Source organism: Echeneis naucrates, chromosome 4 (assembly GCF_900963305.1).
Source record: "Echeneis naucrates chromosome 4, fEcheNa1.1, whole genome shotgun sequence".
NCBI classification, from domain to species: domain Eukaryota; kingdom Metazoa; phylum Chordata; class Actinopteri; order Carangiformes; family Echeneidae; genus Echeneis; species Echeneis naucrates.
In genome coordinates, this window is record NC_042514.1 from 2,141,223 (window position 1) to 2,166,415 (window position 25,193).

The 25,193-nt window shown below is 42.3% G+C and overlaps 1 protein-coding gene across 2 annotated transcripts in view; it reads left to right on the forward strand.

The window, feature by feature from the left end:
• Positions 1-25,193, forward strand: part of LOC115041695 (arf-GAP with coiled-coil, ANK repeat and PH domain-containing protein 2) — a 42,133-nt gene that overhangs the window by 14,330 nt on the left and 2,610 nt on the right. Inside the window, exons 4-22 of one of the 2 annotated variants that reach the window (XM_029499372.1) lie at positions 671-724; positions 2,645-2,703; positions 3,815-3,998; positions 6,932-6,976; positions 7,060-7,155; positions 11,735-11,809; positions 17,310-17,422; positions 17,784-17,835; positions 18,064-18,164; positions 18,276-18,381; positions 18,537-18,745; positions 19,241-19,310; positions 19,416-19,510; positions 19,746-19,948; positions 21,274-21,366; positions 21,795-22,027; positions 22,148-22,257; positions 22,339-22,449; positions 23,139-23,200. In XM_029499372.1, the coding sequence (XP_029355232.1) occupies positions 671-724; positions 2,645-2,703; positions 3,815-3,998; positions 6,932-6,976; positions 7,060-7,155; positions 11,735-11,809; positions 17,310-17,422; positions 17,784-17,835; positions 18,064-18,164; positions 18,276-18,381; positions 18,537-18,745; positions 19,241-19,310; positions 19,416-19,510; positions 19,746-19,948; positions 21,274-21,366; positions 21,795-22,027; positions 22,148-22,257; positions 22,339-22,449; positions 23,139-23,200 (2,071 nt within the window). Of the gene's footprint in view, positions 1-670; positions 725-754; positions 1,665-2,644; positions 2,704-3,814; positions 3,999-6,931; positions 6,977-7,059; positions 7,156-11,734; positions 11,810-17,309; positions 17,423-17,783; positions 17,836-18,063; positions 18,165-18,275; positions 18,382-18,536; positions 18,746-19,240; positions 19,311-19,415; positions 19,511-19,745; positions 19,949-21,273; positions 21,367-21,794; positions 22,028-22,147; positions 22,258-22,338; positions 22,450-23,138; positions 23,201-25,193 lie in introns of those variants that run through there. The other variant, XM_029499373.1, reaches the window with a different exon arrangement.

Consider the following 25,193-nt stretch of genomic DNA (forward strand, 5'->3'; position numbering starts at 1 on the left):
GTAAATATATATAAAAAAAAAAAAGTAAAATCGGCTTCAACCCAAACACAGAGTCATCAGCGTCAGTTCCGTGGCAGTGTGAGTGAGCGCAAGTCTGTCCAGCCATTTTATACAAGGATCACATGTTCAACATCAACTAAATGAATGAAATTATAGAATTTGTAGTCAGTACAGCTTCTCTCCCTGGCCTGTTTGTTTGGACTCACTACCTTCAGTAATGTGTCATCATCCTTGATGACATTACCAGATTATGTCAAAATAAAAAAAAAAAAAAACAGGCCCTGTTAAATCCTGTGCTGTCCGTTGGGTCTTGCCGAGGTCAAATCTTTTGTTTTGTTTTCTCACATGAATTTCTACATGGCGAGGCAAGCACTTCCTCTCTGTGTTTGTGTGCTTTGTCCGCTGCCTCTCCCTCGGGTTTGAACTTCAGCCATTACATGTATTTGGAGAGAGTGACTTCGCCAAAAGAATTTTGCTCAAATGCTATTGTGTCTCCAAAAAGACCACAGTTCCCACAAAGCTGTACCTGTCATATTGAATTCAACAGTTGTTTCCATTTTATCCTGTTTGTCATGTATGCTGCCTTGTCGGAGGACTACTTTTTATTCCTCATTCTGTTTAATTGTTATATTCTCATTCTCTCTCTTTCTTTTCCCCTTTCTCTCCACAGTCCAGTCTCACGAAGTTCGCTGAGAGCCTGCAGGAGATGATCAACTATCACACGGTATGCTATCGCTGCCATGTGAAACAGGATGTATCATCATTCTCTCCCACCCCCCACCCCACCCCTCTCTCTCGACAGCTGGGCTGACGGACTGAAGCAGCTCCTCCGCTGTCAGTTTTATTTACTGCTGAGAAGTGCAGAAGACGACGACTGTGAATGGATGTCCACAGTTCTGAGGAAGGGAAGAACCATTTTATAAACATTTAACCTTCCGCTGCCTCTGTCATTTGGATGTAAAACAGTGGTCTCAAACTGTTAAACCCCCCAGGACTTTACTTCAGTGGTCCTCATTGAATCAGCTCGTGACAAAATAGAAGATTAAAAAAGAAAAGCCAACCAGGAATCAGTATTCTCCGTGTCTGCTCAGATTATCTGTTCATCACTCTGAGATGCAGGTTTTGAGTCTCACGGACAACCAATGGTTACAGACTTCCATGTCAATATAGCAAAGTTACTTCTCCCAGTATGTAATGAAGGCACTTCCTGTCCCATAAAAACCGTTCCCTGCCTCCCACGTTCTCATCTGTTGTACTCAATCATGCGTTACCAAAGTAAACATGGCCATGGTTAACTTTTTATGATGTGGTTGTGATCCTCGAACCAGCTGGAAGAACCAAAACACAATCTTGGCTCCATTTAGCGTAATATAGGTATCATTTCCAGCCACTACATCTTAGACACTGAACAAACATGACGCCTTGTCCCTTGTTGCTAGCCCCCCCCCCCCGGTAAACTCTCAGAGGAGCCAAATGGGACAGATCTGATTATGTAGTTGTTCTTTCCCAGAATCCTCTTGTTAGCCTCGTCACTACCTCTGGTACTCATGACGTTCCTCATCTGTCTGAGTTGGAGGAAACGTTGTGTTGTTCCCTGCTTTAGTAGCATCACATGTCCAGAGTGAGTCTCCGGCTGATGTCACGCTGTCCCTGACATGTTAAAGGTAAACAACTAAGTGGGAGATGATGGGACTGTTGTGTGAATGGTAAAAAGTCAACTGGGGATTTAATGGGCTTTATTCACAGAGTGTCTGCAGTAAGTCATAACGTTAATGCAGCTACTTTTCATTAGAGTGTCACCGAGTGTTATTAATCACACTCATAACTGGTGACATGTTAAAACAGCCTGCTTTAGTGCATCAAGAAAAAAGACTTTTATTGAGGTTTATTTATTTTTTAATTCTAGTGTTTTAGGAAATTTGTCATTAATAATATGCAGCATTGAGGTAAGTTATTCTTAAATTGGGTTGTGGGTTAAATTATTTCTTATTGGTGCATCTGTCTTAATGAGAGGTTGGTTGAAATTCTTTTACAGTCTTAAAATCAGGATGTGGACCTCCCAGGTTTAACTAATTTCCTCAAAGAGCTGCAGAGTGGGCCCAGTCTACTTCCTGGTCTATTTTCCTTGAGGAGCCACAGTCCTGGAGACTGTGACTCAACATCTGTGGTCAGATCAGCTGACTGTCAGATCGGTTTTGCCACTCAGCGCTCTTTCAGCACATGATGCACTCAGACACAGAGCTCAATCTGTTTGTCACTGGTGGCCTTTTCCAGCTACACTGCTCTTACTGTCTCGTCTTGGCCACAAAGTCTCACTGTGAAGCCCTGTTTGCTGGGCCATCTGCTCTGGAGCTCAATTTTAAGGAGGCGTGTAGGTTAATGAGCATATGGCTCACAACCAAGACTAAACCAATCACATCATTTCTTGTGTTTACAACTTTTATGGGGGGAGTTTACAAAGTCAGCTAGTTTGCACCAATTTAGCTGCTTAATTGCAGTCTGTGATGTAAACAAAACTAAACATTGTGTGGTCTGGAAAATGAATATCAGCATTTTGCTGCTTTTGGAGAGAGGGGTCTTTAGATGTTTAATGCCTGAAATATTCTGAGACTGAGTTTCAAGACTTGTCTGTCTTTCCTCACAGATATTGTTCGACCAGGCCCAGAGATCAATCAAGACCCAGCTTCAAACATTTGTCAAAGAGTGAGTCTTAGCTGAAAACACAACTGAAAGCACACAGAAGTACACAAAAGAACAAATGACAATTCTTTCATTCGCTATAAAAGTCAGGATTGACTTTTTCACTCATGTAATCCCATTATACATGGGCCAGAAAGTATTTTTCTTGGGTTGAATAATCAGTGCAGTGAGGTAAAAGCTGAGGATCCTTTGCACAAATATGCTCTTCTTCCTGATGCCCTTATCTTTCTCCCATGTCCTTATCTAACAAAGCCTTGAAATGGCCTGAAAATATAACTTCAAAATGAAGAACCCTAATATACCTTCAGTTAAAATCCATTTTGAATGATACTACAAATGTTGAACAGAGAAAGTCTGTTTAAGCCTGAAATGATTATGAAGAAGAAGAATGTCTGATGTGCAGAGGATCTGGACAGGGCGTTTAATTATATTACATAAAGATAATTACACAAAATTTGGTTTTCAGACTGCCTGTGTAGGAGCAGGAAGCAGAGGACGCTGCTGCCTTATTTCATTACAAAGGATTAACAGTTTTCGCCCCTCGGCACTTTGTGGCGAGACACCCACGTCGGCGGCCCCCAAACTTCCCTCACATTTCTTCTCAACCTTGCAGCACTCAGCTGTGACTTATCACACTAAAGCAAAACACAGCTGAGAATTAATCTGGAGCTTGCACCTCCAAGACTCCTCCTCCTTCCTCTTCCAAAATGAGCAGCACTGCCCGGTCACAGCAGCTTTGCTTTCATAAGAACCAGGACGACTAGTTTCACCAGATGAGTGCGTCTGCTTTAACTGTCTTGGATTTCCAGCTGACCCAGATTTATAAAATCTGATCCATATTCAGTGATAACATTTTGCCCTTTCTGCTCGTAAAAAAATAAAAAATAAAAAAAACAAAAACAGCAACACTTGAAGAGCCTTTGAAATATTATAATAAATTATGTTAAAGGCTTTTTTTGTTGGCATTATTCTAGAATAACTCCACCAAACTCAGCTGGCAGGATAAGCAGAATTACGAATGAAAAAACTCTGTTGAGTGGTGCGACCTTTCTTCTCAGTCCCACTTTTAATTGAACCATAATCAAATATGTTGTTGTCTTTTTGTTTCGCACAGCGACCTTCGTAAGTTCAAAGAAGCCAAGAAGCAGTTTGATAAAGTGAGCGAAGAGAAGGAGGCGGCGCTGATCAAAAATGCTCAGGCTCCACGTAACAAGCAGCACGAGGTGGAGGAGGCCACCAACATCCTCACTGCCACACGCAAGTGCTTCCGACACATCGTCCTTGACTATGTCTTACAGGTTGGTCCGAGTTCAGGCTCATGAAAGACTAATGTCTCCTCCTGGGTTTGAACTAAAGTTACCACAAAAACAAACCATTTCTCCTCCAATGTTGAGGTTGTTGTGCAAATTAGTGTTTAAATTGCACTTAGCAGGTTGTTAACAGAATCAGTGAGTAAGGCTGACCAGGTGTCTGCACTTAGAGCCAAACCACTCATTTACTTCCCATTAACTGATTAACTTTCTATAAATCTTTTCTGATGGAACTTTTTTGTCTCAACCTTAGGTAATGTTTGCATATGCTTCATTTTAAACTAATTGTTTGCATAATTCGTCCCTAAATTTCTTTTAATCTTTTATTGCCTCTTTACTGTCTGATTTTTGTGCTTTATGTTCAAATATTTAGTTTTTTATGCTATCCCTTTAGTTTTAACTTTATTTTTAGGAATAATTCTGTATAATTTAAATGATCACTATCATCATTATTATGAAAAGTAGAAAAATGGAAAAGTTCTGTTTTCCTTATAGAAAAGTGGTGTCATTAGGGAACGTCTTTAATGTGGAGCCTTGTTTCAGTCTACACCTTACCAAAACCATTCATTTGCATTCCTTCAGGTGATTCACATTTATAAATGGCTGTGGATTGCTGACATGCAGCTCTCTAAGAATTAAGGAAAAAAAATAAATAAATAAAATGCTGAGCTGCGTACTGTCAACGTGCAATGTTTTTCTCTGCAGCTCTGCCAACAATGATCTGGAGCTCATGAAGCTTTAGAAGTTGAGTCAGGTTAAAAATGCTGATGTGGCACAGACAAGAATGAACCACATTTGTGTTTGATTCTTCTATTTTTATGCGAAAAAGCCCCGGTGTGTCAAACTGTTCCATGAAACGTGGACACAGAACACAATTTTAATCGAGATTAAAACTGAATTGCTGCAGTAAAAGTTGCAGAAAAAGATTTTTGTTTTTGTTGCATGTAAAATGTAACAATTACATGATGGTACATAACTGCAAACAACATTTATACTCTGGTGCATTAATACTGTAAATAACGGGATAAAACACTGGTGTTTTTTTTTTATATTTATAACTGAACCTTGTTATAGAGTCGTCATTTTCTGCATTCATCAGGATTCACCTGGTCAGAAAAGGTCACAGGACAGAAGAAAGGAATAAGAGAGCAAATGTCAAGTTTCTCATTCACTAATTTAAAAAAAAAAAGGCAGGATTAATCATTCACATAATGTGCCTGAAAGCTTGATTGGTGCAGTGGGAAAGGACTGAGTGGTGAAAACATGATAAATGTCCTTTTGCATAAATATGTTCCTTCTCCTTGTTGTTCAGGTTTGTTTGACCCTTTTTCTGTCTCTTACTTTTACAGTGAAAAGTGCTCACATATCATTAGATACATGAGCTGGTGTGTCCTTCTGCTCACAGTAGCACTGATGAATGGTGTTTTGTGGTTTCTTATCTTTTAAGGCAGCAGCCAGCCCTGTCATTGAATCTCCCTCCAAAGAACAGACGATGCAGCACAGGCACAGCTTGCTCCAAAATTAGATGGCAAAAAAAAAAAAAAAGCTGGGTTCAAAACTGCTTTGACAAACCGCTTTAGAGCCCCACTACAGAATCACTGTCTCATAAAAATAAAGCTTAGCCATTGAGTTGTTAAGTTTTGATCGTGCCTGTTTGTTTATAGGAAATCTATAAGCCCAGCAGCAGCTATCCAGCGGATTTAAACCTGTCAGCACTTTTTCAATGCAGCTTACTTCTGCAGCTGTGTTTGCAGAGAACTGTTTTTTTTTGTTGTTGTTGTTGTTTTTAAGGTCCTTTTTGTGGCATTTTTGCTTAATTATACAGTGCACAGTTTACAGTGACATGCAAGATGGTGGAGGGAGAGGAAAAATATAAGAGGGGTTTGGATTCATGACATTTTAAAAATGGCTCTTTTCCCTTCCTTTGGTACACAGCAGTTATAAAATACTAAGCTTTGACCTTTAGGAGGACAGAGATCAAGAAGAAGTAGATCAAAATGTTTTCTGAAAAGCAGAAGCACAACACTCTTGAAAGATATTTGGGTGTTGTGCTTCTACAAACCTAACATTTCCCATGCTTTAACAAGGACTAATTTCAGCCTAAATTTCGGCCAGATGTTTTGTCTTCACAGTCCTATGAGTGTGGAATTACCACAAATTACCAACTAATTACCAGGCAAACACTCGTAAATCGTGCCCGCGGCTGCTTGTGTTTGTTGACACTGTATTTCTCTTTGCCAGTCCCACAGTCAGCGTTTAGAGGCGCTGCTCCAGTCAAAACTACTAATTGACTGTAATCAAGAGAAGGAGGGGGCTTGTAAAAGTTGTGATGCATCAGCCGCTGCGGCTTGGAAATGGAAAACTGAGCTTCCTTCCCAAAGTGGGAGTTGCATCTCTGTATAAACACAAGTGTGGTTAGTGTTGCTAAGGAAAACTACCTCTTAAAAAAAATAAAAAATAAATACTGGCCACAACAAGGATGCAAATTTTCGTCCCTGCTTTACCAAGCACGAAAAACGAAAACCAGTGTGAATCTATAAAAAATGAAGCAGAGTGATAAAATTCATTGTAGTCATCTGTATTGACCAGTCCAGGGAGCCTGCAACATTAACCTAACATAACCTGCCGCACAGACACACAGAGGGAGGGAGGCAGGCGGACAATGAAAGCAGCAGGAAGTTGTAGATAATAGAGGGAGTTACAGCAGCAGCACGAGACGTCTGGCTCCCCCTGGTGCCGGCGTTAAGGACTGCCTTCTAGAGCCACCTGGGCCAACGGTGTCGTCAGTCAACCTCAGCACAGCCTGTGTGCTTTCTGTCATTTACCTTTCTTCATTTCATCTCTCTGTGCTGAATGTGATTTACTAAAAAGAAACTCATTCCCCCTCCTCTGTGTTTGTTTTGTTTTGTTTTTCTTCACAGATCAATGTGCTACAGTCCAAGAGAAGATCAGAAATCCTCAAATCAGTAAGTTTCCTTCTTCACCCCCTCGGGAAAGCCGTGCATCTTTTCCCTTTGGCTCTTTTAGTAACAGCCTTTCCTTCCTACAGATGCTGTCCTTCATGTATGCCCACCTGACCTTCTTTCATCAAGGATATGACCTTTTCAGTGAACTCCAACCTCTTATGAAGCAGCTTGGAGGACAGGTACGGAGCAGCTGCAGCAAAAACACATCCACACGTATGTCGGGAATCCAATCACCGACTTTCTAACGGGACGACCCACTCTACAGTTGTCCTGCTGTTACTGTCCTATTATAAAATAGGTCGGTGTAGTGAGACAGGAGATGGGACAGAGAGGAAGGAACAAACAAAGCTTGATTTCAAAGAACAAAGTTTAAATTTAATTCAAATAGTGTCTGAACATTAAATCTATCAGTCAGAAGTACAATGTCAGGATGCCGTTGTACTTTGAATTCAGCTTCTTAATCAACACTGGTTAACAACTCACTCATGACACCTGGTGATTGTAATAATATTGAATTATCCAGTCATGAAGGATTTTTGCTAAAATGAGTTGATTACACTTGATCTGTTCAGAGTTTCTCACAATATGTTGTGATATTAAGTTGATGGGAACAAACTGTGAGGTGGGAAAATAATTCAGATGGCTTCAGATTTATATTTCATTTCCTTCTTTTAATTGTATGATAAGTTTTACAAAAATAAACATTACACTGGGCAGGAGTGTTGTCAGAACATACAGTATGAACTCTGCAACATAAGCAAACATGAAGCTATTTTTAGTGGAGCAGCAGAAAAGCTGTGAGCTGAGTTTACATACCAGAGCTCTCATTATAGGTAAACACTTTTTATGACAATATTGTTTCATTATTTGAGCGTTTCTGTTCATCCAAAGTTAGAGGAGATGTTGCAGGTGAGTGTGTGCGTTTTGTTTCATGTGTGTGTGATAAACAGAGCCTTCCCTCTGACCCAGAAGTGGCTGGTTGGGACTTTCAGATGATTATCGCTGCTGTTGCACTGAGAGGGGAAAAAGGAGGAAGGCAGCCCAAGAGGCTGGAAAAGGGTTTTCCCACAGTGAGACTAAGAAGGCTGACAGTCAGCTGAGTGAACTTGGTCAAGAACCTGGGAGAGATAGTGACGTTTGTGGAATGTAGACTGGTGGCTCTGAGGCCGGAGCAGCAGAGGAGCCCAACGAGGAGGAATCATTTCTCTAATGGGTGCAAGAGACCAAGGAAGGAAGGAAGGAAGGAAGGAGTCCAGATCACTGAGGAGTTGAGGAGGAGCTGACAGCGGCTTGTAAACATGTTTTTCTGATGTTTGAAACAACAAAAATTCAACAAAAAGGAGCTCAGCAGTGAAACCAACATCTGAAGATTCCAGATAGCCGTCCTCTAAATTGGATTTGACAGAACAGTCTGGTTTCTAACTGTCATGGTCTGAAGTTGGACCCATCTGACGTTGGTGCCGTCAAGAAATTGACGGAAAGAAGCGGAGAGTCCCGGGAACAGAGAAAGCAGATTTTGGGAAAGAATAAGAGGCAGAATGTAATCTTCTCAAAGCAAGAAGTGATTGAAGCAGAATGGAAAGGCGTGGACTGTAAGCCTGTGGCTCCAAAACTCAAATGACTGAAGGGAGAAAAGGCAAGGATTGTGTGAAGAAGAAAGAAAGAAGTAAAAAAAAAAAAAAAAAAAAAAGACCCCAAAGAGGGAAGGAGAGATAGAGATTTGGTTTCAATCTGAGAACAACTTAAGGAGAACCACCGTGTGGTTTTTGAGCCTGTCGCGCTGAATTTGGAACTGCACAGGACTGAAAAGAGAGGAAGATTAAGAACCGAGCTGTGGGAAGGAGCGACAAGAAGATTGTGGATTTCCTCTTTTCTCTTGGCCATCATGAAGCTGAAGAAGGTGGAGAGGCTGTGCAGGGAGGTGTGGAGGAGCTGTCAACAGGTTGGATAATACGATGTGATGCCTGTAACCATTGAGAAAGGGATCAAGGGTGGGAGTACGAGCCACCAGGAGAAAAGCAGCACAGATAGAAGTGTGGAAAAAATGTGGCACTTCAGGGTGAATTAGCAGTAAGCAGATCCTGTGGCTGAATGTCAGTGCTCTTATTTCCTCTTTTGAAAACACTACGCATCTAAAGATCTACTGGTTGGTGGGGAAAAAATGATGGAGGTGGGAGGTAGACGAGCAGTTTGTTGGAGTGAAAAAGATGCACAATGTGGAGGAGAGTGGAGTCACACAATAATCCTGTCAGTGCTGTTGCCTTTGGTTTTAGCTGAAATTGGCCACCAACCTCTAAAAATATATATGATGACAGAAATGATGGTCAAATAAAAACAAGAGGATGTTTTACTCTCCCTGAGGTTTGAATCCGGCAGACTTTTACAATCCTGTGGCTCTGGTTGTGTGACTGAGCTTCAGCGGGACTGACGATAATTGCTACTTTGAAAGACAGGAAATGGGACGACAAGAAAGGGAAAGGTCCAGGAATTGACCCGCCTGCTCAGAGTTCTGTTAACCCACTGTCAGCTTAGAACGTCCTGAAGGTTTACCTGGTAGGGCGCACACCACGAAGGCTTTGTCCTAATTGCCGAAGCTGCTGCTTCCCTTTCTGACCTTCCTTTCTAGCTGCGACAAAATAGAAGTAATAAATAGCCCAAAAAAGAACCCACTATCAGCCAAGCTAAAATTTCTGAAGCTCCATTTAAACAGATTTTCGTGATGACATTATGATTCATGATAAATAGGCTTTTTTTCCGCTCTTGATGATTGACTGATTCTAAATGTAAGTTTTTGTGCTGAATGCATCGTTCCATGACACAGAGCCTCGAGATCCGACACATGTGCCGGATGAATGTGTGCATTCAGATGGACTTTGTATCCGGTCCATGAATCACGCAGCTCCTCACCACAGCTACATGTTCTGACAGATCTGACTGGAGACTTCGGTCTGTAGGTGACGAATGGAGGCACCGCTGATGTCAGCAGAGTGGAGGGCAGCAGATGTGATGTGGGGTGGGGTGGGGAGGGAGGTAAACAGGAATGTAGATAAAATGTTGAAGTTAAGGTGAGTCAGTGGTGTAAAATATGCGGAGCACCACACGGACAGACACAAACCTGCCTTTACAGATAGATGGTGTGGACTGTTGTTATGGAGGGAGAGGGAAAACATTTCCCAGCTGATGTTATCAGCCTGCCGCTTTGCCGTCCACCCATTTCCTCTCTAAACAAAACACGGGAGCCAGCTCCCTCACATGCTGCCCTCCCTGCAGGTTTCACAGCTGTGTGTTTCATGCTCATGTGTGTTTTGTGAAAGAAAACACAGTGATTTTGTTAATAAACTGATTGTTATTTTGTAGAAATGGTCAGCTGGTAAAAGCAACAATACTAAACTTTCTGCCTCATCAGAGGGAAAGTCACATCTTGGTTCCTCTTTCCTGTGTGTAATTTTGGCTTCTCTGTTACTCGTTAGTGTAAATTTCCCTTCTTACTTAGAAATTGTGCTTCCTGGTTCCTGTCTAAACACTCATGTTTTCATGAGAAAATAATCTTGGCATTTATTACAATTATGTTTTTTTGCATTTACAAAAATATAAATGCTGATGTCCCTTCACAATTTGGTTTGTAGTGCATATACTGCTAGCAATGTACCTTCATCAGTAAATGAAGGTAGCAGCTGAGGCTGGAATATTGCACATATCGTCATTTTGGCTATATTTTAATAAATTGGGTGGCAACACCGTCCAGAAGAAATTACAGCCATAGTTTGGTTCAGTGACAGCTCTCAGCTGTCATTACGCTTCATTGGCTTCTTTATAAATGAAGGGTAATGAAGAGAAACCAGTGGCTCAGCTGTGATTTGTAGCTTTTTAATAAACAAAACAAATGAAAAGGTCAAAGGTGAAGTGGCTCTCCAAACTTCTGAACTTAACGGGAGGCTGTTGCTCCATTTTCGGACTGAACATTTGACCTCTGATTGCCACCCTTGTTTCCGTGTGATTCCACCGCCCCTCGCCTCTCAATCATTGACCTGAAATCTGATAGTGATCTTTTTGTGTTTGAAGCTGGAGACATGCTGATTTAGATCACATTGAAGCAGCAAACAAAAGGCACACAGTAAAACTTCACTGCTGTAAGGCAAACTGGAAAATTTTGGGTTTCACCCCCTGATCCCCAGCTCTTCATTCAAGTACATAAAAAAAAGTGTTGCTTTCTTCTACGCTCAACAGACTCTTTGTTTTTATTCTTTGCACGCAATGGTTCCTCCCGCAGATGAGGAGAATCAATAAGGCCCCAATCCAATTTCACACATGATGAAGTCTCTGTAGTGCAGTCCATTTTATCTGACCTGTGGAAAAGTTGTTGATTCACTGGAGTCATCTTTGCTCTCAAGATTGGAAAGGAAGATTAAGACATACACTGATCAGCCCTGACATGATGACCAGCTGTCTAATATTGTTTTGCAGCATTACAGGGAGTTGCCATTCATTCAGTCATAATGTCATGACTGATTGGTGTAAATATACCTTTTAAATTCAGTTGAAAGAAGTTTATGATTTAAATACATTAGGTTATGTGACAGCTCTCATCTGCTACTGCTCTAATTTTACCACTAGAATATTTAAAATAAGGAAAAACATCACATGAGTAGTTGAGTCCGGAATCAGCGCTTGAATGTTTTGGTATGCTGTTTCTGAGTGAGACATGTCCGACCAGGTGGTTTGGTGAGCTTGACTAATCAGTCGTTCTGTCTCTTGCAGTTGGACCAGCTGGTAGTGGACGCTGCCAAAGAGAAAAGAGACATGGAGCAGAAACACTCCACCATCCAGCAAAAGGTGCGCACACTCTGTGGTTCCATCTTCCCTCAGCTACTGCACAAAACGCTTTTAACTAATTAAACACCAACATGAAGAACACGCAAACATAAATATTCATTCAGTGTGTGATCCACAACACAAAACTCCTCTGAGCCTGCTGAGATTTCTGCGTGTTTTCTAACTTAATGGCTTTTACCCTAATTACCCTCGGAATGCTGAACTGCTCCATGCTGAAGTTGCTTATTTTGCTCCACACAAATTCATTATTTCCAATAGTCTGTATCAAATAATTTTCCCGAGGGAGAGTTCATATGTTGAGCTGTTGATTTCAGACATTCACTTTATGTCATTTGAGTGAATGGAGGTAGTATTCTGCAGTCAGGTGTAAAATAATCCCTGCCAATGAGCTCAGCCACACGCCCATGCATTATTGACAGCTGAAGGAAACCAATTTCCACACAAACAGGATTAAGTTTCAGCGTGCTCCCATCTCCGTTCGGCACCTCTGCCAACTCCGGTATCAACCACTGAGTCACCCATCTTTAGTAAAGTACCTTCCATCAATGTCCAACACATGTTTCTTAAGAGCTAAAGTAGGATCAGAAAAGTTTTAATTTAACTTGTAAGCGGTTTAGTCTCTGGCTTCTGTTTAGTTTTGGATGCTGATATTGTCGTGACCCTTCATGAAGCCTGACTGTTGTAAATGTTTAGAAGAATGAGAGCTGTTCTGTTATAACGTGTCATGGTGGTATGCTGCTCTTAGCTTTAACTGTACATCTCACAACATCATGAACAGCCGACTGCTGGGCTTCTGCTTCTCTGCGCCCTCTCTGTCCTGTCCTCTTTCCTCTCGCTCGCTCGGTTGATTATACGTCTGCCAGCTTCCGTTTGTCCTTGAGCTCCAATCCTCCAACCCTCCACCTCCCCTCCCTCAATTTACTTTGATGCTATTTTTACTTTGTCTTGCTCCCGCTGCTCTTTCCTTTCTCGCTGTTTGTACACAGGCATTTCTAACCAACTGTCTGTTCTTTTCTTCTTCGACGGCCTCTTTGCTCCTTCCTCTCTTCTTCCATTGCTCACTTAAGGCTGCTCTACAGGTAAGCAGTCTGACTCTTCCTTTATTTCCCCTTATCACTGTTGATCTCATGTCTGCATGCTTGGATAGATGCTGTACTTTGATTTCTGCTCCAAGGACTCTCCAGCTCTCCACATGAGCTGGTTCATCATGAATCAAACCGGCAGTATGAGACGATAACATATCTCCTAACAATTTGCAACAGTGTGTGTGTGTGTGTCCGTCCTTGTAACTTTTGTAGTTTGTGTATTATACCCAGAAGACATTGAATGTATAAAAATGAAGAAGTTAATGTTTGCGTTAGAGAACAGAGGCGTTTTGAGCCCTGTAGCAGTTTGATCTGAACTGGGAGGCTGAAGGCATGTCACCCCGTTTAGGTTTAAATTTCTATCACGTTTACTTAATTATCAAAAGCTTTTATACAATAAATGTGATAAGAATAAGATCACCTATTCTTAGTTTTAGTCAAAACACAGCAGCATCTGTAGCTGTTTAATGGTTTTATTTGGTCCACCACTGAAGAGAGCGTTGCACTAATAGACTCATCGTGTTTGGACACACGGTCTCTGACCTGAGTTTTGTTTTTAAGATGCCTAAACGCAGATAAATCGTAGCTTTGATTGGGTCACTTAAACTAAGTTGTACATTCACGATTAAGTCAACTTCTATTTAATTCATCCAAATAAGACTTGTGTTCGTTCAGTTCGTTACCTGCTTCAGTTTTCCACCTACGCTAAAGGCCTGCAGGTTTTCCCATGGTGATTTAGACATTAGTGACTTTATAAGATTTTTCAGTCTGCAGTAGAACCTGTGATGCTTTATTAATAAACTACATTTAGTAGGAACAGGCCTAATGGTCTGAATCAGGGATGAGCATCGACGTTGCACCAACGTTAACATAACAGATGTTCTCTTGCCTTTGTTGTGCTCTTGGTGAAGCAGGCAAGTAATGTTTGGGGACAAATCAAAACTACAAATTTGAATCAATTCAATAAAATAACTGCCTTATTAAGACTAAATGTAACCGGTATAATTATCTTGTAATAATTTGACTCTGAAGTCTTAAACCTTTCCCAGCGTGGCCACGCTGATGAAGCTTCTCATCCTTGCACAACCTGAAGAGGCCTTGAGGTTGTGTTTAATATTCTTCTGGCTGCTCGTGTTATTCAGCTGCAGCACTGTGACCGCGGAGCACTACTGGGTCACCATGGTGGCACCGGAGAGAGTGATGGGCTGCCGATTTAAAGATTTCCTGTCTAATCTCATAAAGAACCAGAACACAAGTTATTGGTTTTGAAGCAGCTGGCGGTTCAGTGGCTCAGAACAGCCGTACGTACCGCCAACACAGGTCATTAGAGAAACAAAAGCAGAAAAAGTCCAAATCACAGAGAAATGAAGGTGAGGGTTCTGTTGGAGGTTTAAATTGATAATCTCTAATTGTCCCGGTCTTCAGCCTACAGTCGATGTTTCATGTCTAACTTCAGCTTCAGCAACTTCAGATCATGAAACATAAACTGCCAAACTGAGAATTTAATCATAATGTCTGAATTTACATGAGTTAAAATGAAAATAGAAAAACAACACTGCTCTGTGCTCACTGTCAGACACTTTGAGAAACCGCAGTTACTTCAGCGTGTCACAGACAGGGAGATAAAGAGAATGAAGAGAAAGGCTGAGGGCACATCTGTTAAACTGAAGTGAATATAAATGTTTGATGGCTGAGCTGCTCTGCACAGTCCACTTAATTATTCTGACTCACACACACACACACAGGTGACCTTCGCGTAGAGCGTGAGGTCTCAGTAGGAGGAGCAGCAGTGACGAAAGTTGTGACAGACAGATTCTGAGCCACAGTGGAGGAGGAGCTGAGGTACAAGTCGTGCTTTTTGTAGTGACATCGAGATGCTGCACAGGCCGACTTTGACATTGGAAAGGCTCACCAGCTTCACAGCGAAACGCACACACACACAACGTGACACACACTCCATAAACTCAATGAAACAATGAAGATTTTCAGCCGTTTCCACTATGTTTGGTATCTGGTGAGTCTAACTAAGAGCTGTGCATGTGACAGTGTTCTATTTATAGTCCTTGTTTGTGTTTACGTCTGTCCTTCTTTGGCTTGATGGCATCTCGTGTGTTTTTTTTCATATCTAAACTTCCTCAGTGTAAGGAAAACATATTTCTTTTCCCTGTGTGTGATGTTTTAGGAGATGACAGAACTTGACACTTTGCCAGACTACCGCAACTTTTGTGCTTGGAGGTCAACCTCCGTACGTAGTCACTGCATCGATTTCCATCTGATTTCCGATTTGTAGCCCTACATTCCTCTCCTCTCTCCTCTCCTCTCCTCTGCATTGCAGTGCTTGTGTTGATTTTGCCGCCTTCATCTGTTTCATCGTTGTAGAGTGTCAGTGCATTAAGTCTTGATGTGCCTTGATTGTGATGCCTCAACCTCGGTGACTTCTCCTCCACAGCAATCTTAGCAAGTGGTTCACTGCTGTGCTGTCCGCCATCCTGTTTTACCTGAATGGACAATAAATGAACGTGTCCATGTTATAAAAGAAAAACTTTGTGTCTCTGGGATATTTCAGGATCTAAGAACGTCAGCCCTCACTAAAACTTAGCCACCACCTGTTTTTAAATGTGTGGACAAGGGTTGGAGATTATTTCCCATGAGTACGAGGTCACAGAAACTTCTCAGCACAAAGTTAAAACAGCCCGGAAGGTTTTCTTGTGACAACATTAGCGCTGCTCTTCACGTGTGTCATTCTTTGGCCTTAGGGATTGTCTGCTTGTGTGTTTGCACCAGCGTGAGCAAACGCACACATGGATCAAAGTGGTCGGGGTCACAGTCATGATTTGATCCAAACTGAATGTCAGGACAGTTTTTCTTCCACGCATGGTTGTTGTTTAGTTCCACATTTCGTTGTTGGCTGGAGTCCTTTCCATCGTCTGTCCCTTCAGAAGATTAATACAGATGCATTTTGTGCCCCTCATGCACCCAAAATAACCTCCTGTTGTTCCTGTAAACGTCATGTAGGAAAATGTTATTTGTGTGTCTCTATGTGTGTGTGTCCATCTGGTTACACCATGCTGTCAGAGGGCAGAGGGGGTTAACTCATTAAGTTTCTGCTCAGGTTACAATTACATCAGAATTTTTTTCTTTGTTTCTTTATTTCTTTCTTTATGTTGGTTTCTAATCTTTATTCATTTGTTTGTTCTTCCTTTCTTACGTCTTTGTCTTTCTCTTCCTTGTTTCTTTCTGTTTTTGTTTTTTTTTTTTTTTTTTCTTTGTCGTTTATTTTAAGATTCTTGCTTTCTGTCTTTGTTTCTTTCTTTCTTTTTTGTGCTGCTCCTGATGGGAACTGTAGTGTCTGTAGATCATTTTAGAAAGAAAAAGTTTAGGCCTGCTGTAACTTCTGTTGTGCATTCAGGTGAAACACAATTAACTTCACGCACAAATGAAAACGGATCACCCCATCAGTCGATCGTACTCTGTTCACTGTTTTACAGCCTCAGCTACAGTAAATATAAAAGGCCAAATAAAAACATAATGCGTAGCACAGCTGCTCTTCAGCAAGTAAACGTGACAGGTGGTCACTGCCTGCTCACTGACTCACCTCGTTTAAATAACACTAATGTATTTTACAAGTTGAGTTTGTTTCACTGGGGTTTTTCTGACTTAAGGTTTAATTTTAAATAAGATGGTTTCACAGCGTTTTTAAACAGAAAAATGAATCTCATTGGCTTCAAAATGACGTAATGTCAGAAGCTGTGGCTGTTTCTGGAAGGACTTTCAATGAGATGACTCCTCAGCTGGTCGTGAAGACAATGACACTCGACACTGTCGCCACAAGAACACACACACACACACTTGTGCACATGCAGTCATCATGGTGTTGGATGTCACTTGGAGGGTGTTAGGAAAGTGTGTCTGCGGCGCAGGTAGTTAAAGATAGAGAAGCCACAGGGACCGGCCCATGACGGCTCCGCAGATTGAGTTACAGCTGAGGAGGCATGAAAGCAGCTCATTCACTCACTAATCTGATAAATACACACAGGATGTATTCCTGTAATGTCTTCACTTAAAGAATGCTTGTTTGTTTTTGTGCATGTAGCTGAACGGTGGAAGGAAGGGGTGGCTGGAATTTGATGTTCACCAATTGTCATGTTCTTAGATAAGGCCGGCTGAATCTGTGACTTCTTTTAAATCTCCTCTTAAAACAAATTTTTATAGACTTGCTTTTAAGTGTCGGTGGACTTCCAGTATTCAGTTGGATGGTAATAAAATATTGCCTTGTGTCTTTTCTGGTTTGTGGTGTGAAACGTTTAGCACTAATGAGTGACACTAATGTTTAACAGAACAAAAGGATTTACATGGATGGACTTTATCGTTGTCTTTTCATCCTGTCTTTTTTTTTTTTTTTTTTTTTTCCCCAGGATTTCTCGAATGACGACACCAAGCTGGAGTACAATGTGGATGCAGACAACGGCATCGCTATGGAGGGTTATCTGTTCAAAAGGGCCAGCAACGCCTTCAAGACCTGGAACAGGTGCAGCAGAGACCCTCCAGTTATGAATCCAATGAAGTTAAATTTATAAAGAAGGACTGTGGATTTAAGACGCTGAGCACGGTTTTTACATCAGAGTTGTTGAGAACTTAACACTTTAATAGTACTTTAAAAGATGTGTTTGGTTTTTTTTTGTGTGTGTTGGTGAAGAAATTGATTAAAACTGTTCCGTATTTCCTCACACTTTAATTTACTGTGTTTAAATACAGTTTTTTCCAATGAATCAATTTATCTCCCTGTCAGTCATATTGGGCCATTTCAGGAACACTTTTTTGTTTGACTGCATGTGACTCAACTTTTTTATCTATTTATTCATTTCACCAAACTTGTGATCTCTTTTCAGACGCTGGTTCTCCATCCAAAACAATCAGTTAGTGTACCAGAAGAAATTTAAGGTATGTCAAGTGATTTAAAAAAAAAAAAAAAATAAAATGCATGTGTTTGACTTTCAGCACAAATATTCTTCTGTGTGTTTTGAAAGGAGGCCACAGCTTCACTTTAGTAATGATATTTGTTAAATAGCTCCTTTAACAGAAAAACCAAGCAGCACCTTCACCCTCTTTTGTGCGCCAGTGGTGTTTGTGTGTTGTTTTTAACCAAACTATCTCTGCTGCCCCCCCCAGGACAACCCCACTGTGGTGGTAGAGGACCTCAGACTATGTACAGTCAAACACTGTGAAGACATAGAGCGTCGCTTCTGTTTTGAAGTGGTGTCACCAACCAAGTGAGTCTGAGTCGCTGAAACGTCCCTGACAATCATCAGCGACATCAGTAAACGCAGCGGTACGTCAGAAACACACACACATAATGTGATGTGCGCTTCTGTCCCCGACAGGAGCTGTATGATGCAGGCGGACTCAGAGAAGCTGCGACAGGCCTGGATCAAAGCTGTTCAAAACAGCATTGCCACCGCTTTCCGCGACAAGGGAGACGATGGCGAGGTGAGATATTTCACTAAGGCAAATATGTTATAAAAGAGAGAAACCTCAAATCCAAACCGAGTGGGAGTCAAATGAAAGAGATATTCCACACAACAGAGGCCTTCGGATGACGTTTATTTCATGTTTGTGTTTATCACTCTTCTCGCTCATGTCAGAAGCTGGACAGGAAGTCTTCCACGTCGACTGGCAGTCTGGACTCTGGAGGGGAGCCGAAGGAGAAATCTCTGAAAGGAGAGAGCGCCCTGCAGAAGGTCCTGGCCATCCCAGGGAACGCCTGCTGCTGCGACTGTGGCCAACCAGACCCGCGCTGGGCCAGCATCAACCTGGGCATCACCCTGTGCATACAGTGCTCTGGAATCCACAGGTAAACGCTGTGTTTTATTGACCAAGTCCCTCATATGTCTGTCTATACACAAAAAAATGGCAGCAAAAAACAGGAGCTGCAGTAATAAATGTACCTGTAGATAAATAGAATATCTAACTAAAGATAGCATAAATAGCTTCTTAAATCAGCAACATATAGACTGAAGTGTTTAAAGTTTGAGATGAAAGACTCAGTAGCTAATAAAACATCTATTTTCAGTGTATTTATTTATTTATTTTATTTGTTTTAGAAATGCAAACACAGACATGAACAGCCAGTTGGATGTTGTGTTACCGATGCTTAATTACTTGGCGGGGTCAAATATTTAGTTATTATTCTGGACAAATTTTGTGTCCAGGCCAGACTTCAGATTTTCCATTTCCAAGCATGGGACAGTTTCAGAGCTTTATTCTGTACATCATCTGTAAAAGTGCCGACCTCCAGCTTCACAGTATTTAGACTCTTAGCTCACTCACCTTTTTCGTCCATCTGTAGGAGTCTTGGAGTGCATTTCTCCAAAGTTCGGTCTCTGACTCTGGATACGTGGGAACCAGAGCTGCTCAAGGTTTGTGAGGAAAAGCTGATCTGCAGATCCTATTTCTGTCTTTTGGTGTTTAGTTGATCCATTTGGTAACCAGTGTTTTTTTTTTTTTCTCTCTCTCTCTCACAGTTGATGTGTGAACTGGGTAACAGAGTGATCAACCAGATCTACGAGGCTCGGCGAGAGGAGCTGGGAGCCAGAAAACCACAACCAGGAGACCCGAGGTGCACAACTAGAAGAAGGATATTGGCATTTTCAGAGTTCTCTATGAAAATAAAATATTATCTTGTCTTAAGTTACTTCAGGAATTGTTCTTTAACATTAAATTTTATCTTCCCAACATTTAGAAGGAGACTTAGCAGTTTTCATAAAACAATATAATAATAAATCATAGTTATTATTGTCCTAATAAAGATAAACTAATAAATTAACTCCTGCTCCATGTTTTCTTCCTGCCAGACACGAGGTAGAGGCCTACATCAAAGCCAAATACGTCGACCGGCGGTTCGTACGTCGGCCGTCAGATGAGGAACTTCGGACCAAGGTGGTTTCTCTGAGCAAACAGGAGAAGAGGCTGAGCAGCAGCTCTGAGCATCTGCCTCCAAGACCACCTCCACCTACGCCCAAACTCCGACCGGGCTCCAACATCTCTGGACAAACAGGTGCGTGTTTGTGTGTTTTATGAATAACAAACAAGATTATTAACAAAACTTCTGCTCTAACTTACTGGAATTCATCTGGATGGGTTAAAAATAGCCAACTCCAACAGGCCGCAACATTTAAAAATCAGTTCAGTCAATTTTTCCTAATCGTTTGAGACAAGTGAAGCTCCATCTTGAGAATTGTTGGGTTAGTTTTCACCCTATTTGAGTTTGATTTCTCTTTAATGGATGAGGAGTGGTGTTTAAAAAACATAGTCTCAGGTGGTTTCCTTATGTCTCGGACAGAATTTTTCAGGTTTTGGTTTCCTTTCCTTTCTCTCTCAGAACTGTAACTCCCCCTTCAAAAACAAAATGGCGCTGCCTCGTCAGGGGGAAGCGTCTGTTTTTGGGCTCTGTGTTGTTGTTTTTTTTTTTTTAAGCCTCGTGGCGTGCTGTCTGTTCTCTGTGATCAGCCTGTCTGAGCCTTCTTTGCCTCCCATTGCTTCCTGTAGTCTCCTGGTGTCAGCTGAGCTGGTGGTCTAACTCTTTGTGCCCTCACCCTCTTCTCTCTTTCTCTCTTCTGTCCTCTCGTGGCTGTTTTTGTGCTTCTGGACTAACCCCTGCTCTCACCGCCTACCCCAAACCCCCTCTTCCTCCCCTCCCTCTCCCACAAAAACCCCCCAATCAATTCGCCCTCCAATACCCAAACTCCCATCATCCCTTGCGTAGCTGTTGCCAGTGGCTTGGAGGCCCGCCGCGACTCGCTCTTCTGTCCTGACGAGCTTGACTCGCTCTTCTCCTACTTTGACACTTCCTCCAAGCTCAGGAGCAGTAAGTACTAAATGCTTAGTGTTTCACCTGCTTGTTCACCCCCTCCCCTCCCTGTCCATTCATGTTTACGGCTTCGGGGCTCTGGACTATCACTATCCATCTTTGGGCCCCCCCCTCCCTGTCCCTTCCTCATCCTGACCCTCCTAATGGACCATCCCATCATGTCGCAGAATGTACCATGTTTTGTCTTGCCTGGGGGGTTTTTCTTCATTTCTGGCATTTGCTTTTGTGTCTGTTTCCTCTTTGGTACGAAGGGAGCTGAGACATAAGGTGATGGAGGGGCTCTGTCATTGAGCCTGGGTGTATGTGTGCACACACTGCAGATGATATGAGGACCGCCTCCTGTTTTTGGAAGTGGCAGTGGAGAGAGATGAGCAGATGGCAAAATCTAGATCTAGTAGATGTTGAAATTTTGTTTTAGGTGCAGAAAAGACAGCTGGAAGATGAATGACGTGTGTGTGTATGTGTGTTTGTGTCCGTGTCACAAAAAGTGAAACAAGCTCTTTACTTCACAGTAAAAAGTACAGACAGCGGCATCCAAAACAGCTCTGATGGAAGCAGGGAAATGTTGGCCAACACCCCCTCCAGTAACAGCCTGGCTGATGGAGGTGAGACACACAACAGCCACAAGTCACCACTTTAAGTTTAAACAGCATCTCTGATAAATCAGATCAAAGGTTAGAGACAAGAAGGAAAAAGAGATGAGCCTCTTCTTCCCCCCCCCCCCCCCCCCCCAGTAATTTCCCAGTAAATGTATATCTGATAATACCTGCTAAAGGAATATAACGATGTCAGCCCCAGGAATGTTTGGAATCTGTTATTGTTTGCTGTTGCCTTGTCACAAAAGCTTTGTCGAAAACAGGATGAAATCCGAAACACGTCCTGCGTCTCTCTCACTGTAACTAAATAAATAAAAGAGGAACACCCAAAAAAAAAAGTCACAAGTCAGATTTGCTGAGCTGATTAAAATACTTATGTTCCTCTGCCATATTTCTGTCCTCTGATCACATCATCTCTCTCTCTTCCCATTTCTCAGATGCTGCAGAGACTCAGCCCATGCCCATGCCGGCCACGCTGCCTCCTCCGTCGCCCTGTAAGGAAGTGATCTTCTATGAGCCCAAGGAGTACAGCCCAGGTCTGCAGCTCTACTGGGCTTCGTGTGCTCGCAGCCTGCCGGACATGGCGGAGGCTCTGGCCCACGGAGCCGAGGTCAACTGGGTCAACACGGACGACGACAAGAGGACGCCGCTCATCATGGCGGTGCAGGGGGTAAGTGTGGCAACAGAGAATGCTCCTCGTTGCTTGTGTGAAAATTGGTTATAAAAAAATGACCCGTACTGTTTAATGTGCTTCTTCACTTTTCTCTTATCAACATTTTTTTTTTTTCAGGGTTCTCTTGTCACCTGTGAGTTTTTGCTTCAAAATGCAGCTAATGTGAACCAGCAGGACACTCAGGGCCGGGGGCCCCTTCATCACGCCACCATGCTGGGTCACACAGGGTTAGTTTCTCTGCCTTCATTACCAAACCTGCTGCCCAGAAACTATCAAAGGTCTTCAGACTGTCTGACCTCTTTTTCCAGGCAAGTGTGTTTGTTCTTAAAAAGAGGAGCAAATCAAAACGCTGCAGACATCGATGAGAAAACTCCCCTGACCATCGCAGTGGAGGCGGCCAACGCAGACATCGTCACGCTGTAAGTGACCTCTCTGTTGTCATGGTTATTTGTTTTTACTGTCTCTGTTATGGTGGGGCGCTTCTGTTGGCTCTGCCTGGTATTTCAAACGGCAAATGAGCCTGTTGGTCTTCGTTTGTCTACACAAAGAACTCACACACACACACTCTGCAGGACGTCCCACAGTGTTTCCCTTTCATCCATTTGTCACACTACAGTTTCATATTGAACCAAAAATTCATCTGCATGACTCATAATTGGCCGTCTGACGTCAAACTTTGTGATTTGTTGTTCCTTCTCAGCCGCTGTAATATCAATCCACAGGCAGGTCTGGTTTAAAGGAAGGGACGCTCACACTGATTGTTGAAATGTTGTAAAACACTAAATATCCTGCAAACTGGCATAAGGGATAAAAACTCTAAGCTTAGTTAATTTACAGTAAACTGATCGTGGTCACTAAATAAATCCTGGCAGGATTAAACACAGCAGTGACTCACTTCCGATGATCACACCTACACACAACAGGCTACAAATTACACAATTACAGAAATCATTGGACTTCAGTGGTTCAGTCATAAGCTGAGAGGAGAGATGGCGTTTTGGGCCACCAGATGTCATCACTCCATCAGAAATAACAGCCTGAATCTCTGATTCCTGATATAATCACTGTGTTTCTGTAGATCTGAGCTCTTTCCTTTCCTGCTCTTTAGGTTGCGACTGGCGAAGATGAACGAGGAGATGCGAGAGGCAGAGGGGCCGTACAGCCAGTCAGGTCAATATAACACCAACAGCCCCACCGAAATGCAATACAGGAAGTGCATGCAGGAGTTTATTAGCCTGCAGCTGGATGAAACCTAATTAAACTGTCCACTCCGCGTCCGAACACAGGAGCAATGTACTGTTTAAAAAAAACAACCAAAAAAAAAACTGCTCACCACAGGAAATGTAACGCTGGGTTTCAGAGTCGGGTTAAATCAGCAGAAGGAACAGAAACAATCATGCAAAAACAAAACTGAGGCGTCTTCTTAATCCACAGACCTCCATCTTTGACCTGAATCCAGCTCTGAATGCAGCCTCTACTTTTAACCCCCCACCCTAACTGCCCCGGGGCAGGACTGTGCTAATGTAACAGGGTTAAAGCCATCCTCTGGACGGGACTGGAGAGTCCGCCCTCTCAGTCACGTGACCGTTACTGACGTAGAATTATCGACAGCACAAACTGAACGGAGCGTCACTTTTTACTTCATCCTTTTAGGTGTAAATGATGATTCTTTTTATTTTAGGAGTTTTTAAATCATTTGTAGTAAATAATGAGGTGGGGGTTTTTCTGATTTTGTTTTTTAGGATAAAGTGCTTCTGCGTCTTTTAATCAGTGTTGTCTCTGCTATCAATTACAGCAACGTTACGCAAAAAACACAAAAGCTACCCAGTAACTGCCACCTGTATCCAGCGACCTCAGAGTGAAGGCACTTTTCGCTATTTGGCAATAATAGTGGCTTTTGAATGACCTTTTTTTATCATCTGAACAGGAGCGGCTTGATGTGTGTGTGCGTGTGTAAACCACAACGTCTCATTGTCAATTAACAGAAGCGAGTTGTGCACATTCCTGTGGATGGTTATGCAACTGTTGTACCTTTTTTTTTTTCCATGACTGTAAAGTTTCCATTTGAAGTCTTAACCTTTTTCGAGGCCTGTTTTATTTATTTGAAATGTTTGTTGTCCAAACATGATGCATCTTACTGTTGTGGTCATAAAAAAAAAGTCTATTTTAGAGCAGTTTTCTTTTATAAAGATTATTCTGGGAGCCGTATGTAAAGTACTGTACATGTTGTAAATGATGTGCATACATATATTGAGAGAAAAGCTGAGTTGACAGTGACTCTGGTTGCACAGAAGTGAGCGCCATGATGGACATCTTTGCTTTTCTTGTTTTGATTGTGATGCATTTGCTTCCTTTTTTTGACAGAACTTGGTTATTAGTCTGTAAAGCGTGCGGTTAAATCCAGAATTGTAAGACGAAGAGGCCTTTTAGCGCCATCGCATCGGTCGTCTCGAATGTTAGTGGATTTTTACTCCAGCGTAGACAAAAATCTCAGAGAGAGAGAGAGAGACAAGTGCAATAGTCTAGAAAAACCTCCCGATGTAACCACGTTTAGCTTTTTATCACGAGCTCATGTTTGTCTTAATCATGTGAGCTTAAACTTAAATATTCACAAAGAATGTGTCGATGACTGTGAAGCTCATTTGAGTTTTATTGATTGTGAATCGGGGTAAAAAAAAAAAAAAAGATCAGTTGCACCCCAGTTTGGTCCCCCTTTTCTGCCCCGTCCGGCCCAGATCCTTGAAGGGCATTAAAGCACTTTGATGAAAAGGTCCCTGGTGGAGCGGCGCCCCCTGCTGCTGGCTGAGCAGTGTGTCCTGATTCGATGACCGGGGTAACTTGACTGCGTTGCACTTTGTGTGTCCCTTAGAGCAGATCCTGGCGGTTTGTGCGTCGTCTCTAACGAGGTTCCGCTGTAGGAACATTATTCCACCTGCGTGCTACTGGAACGTTTTGGACCTAACGATGAGGAGTCAGTCTTATTATTTTTTTAGCTTGTGTGATGGATCAGGGCAGAGTGTGAAGTATCTGCTTCCCGTCACAACAATCGTGCTGAAGGCCTCTTCATCAGTGCGTCCAATCAGCTGATGAACGACGAGGAGCTTTTATTCAAATTACCACTCAAGTGTTTCCACCTGATTGAGAGTAGAAGCAGTGCAGAGAA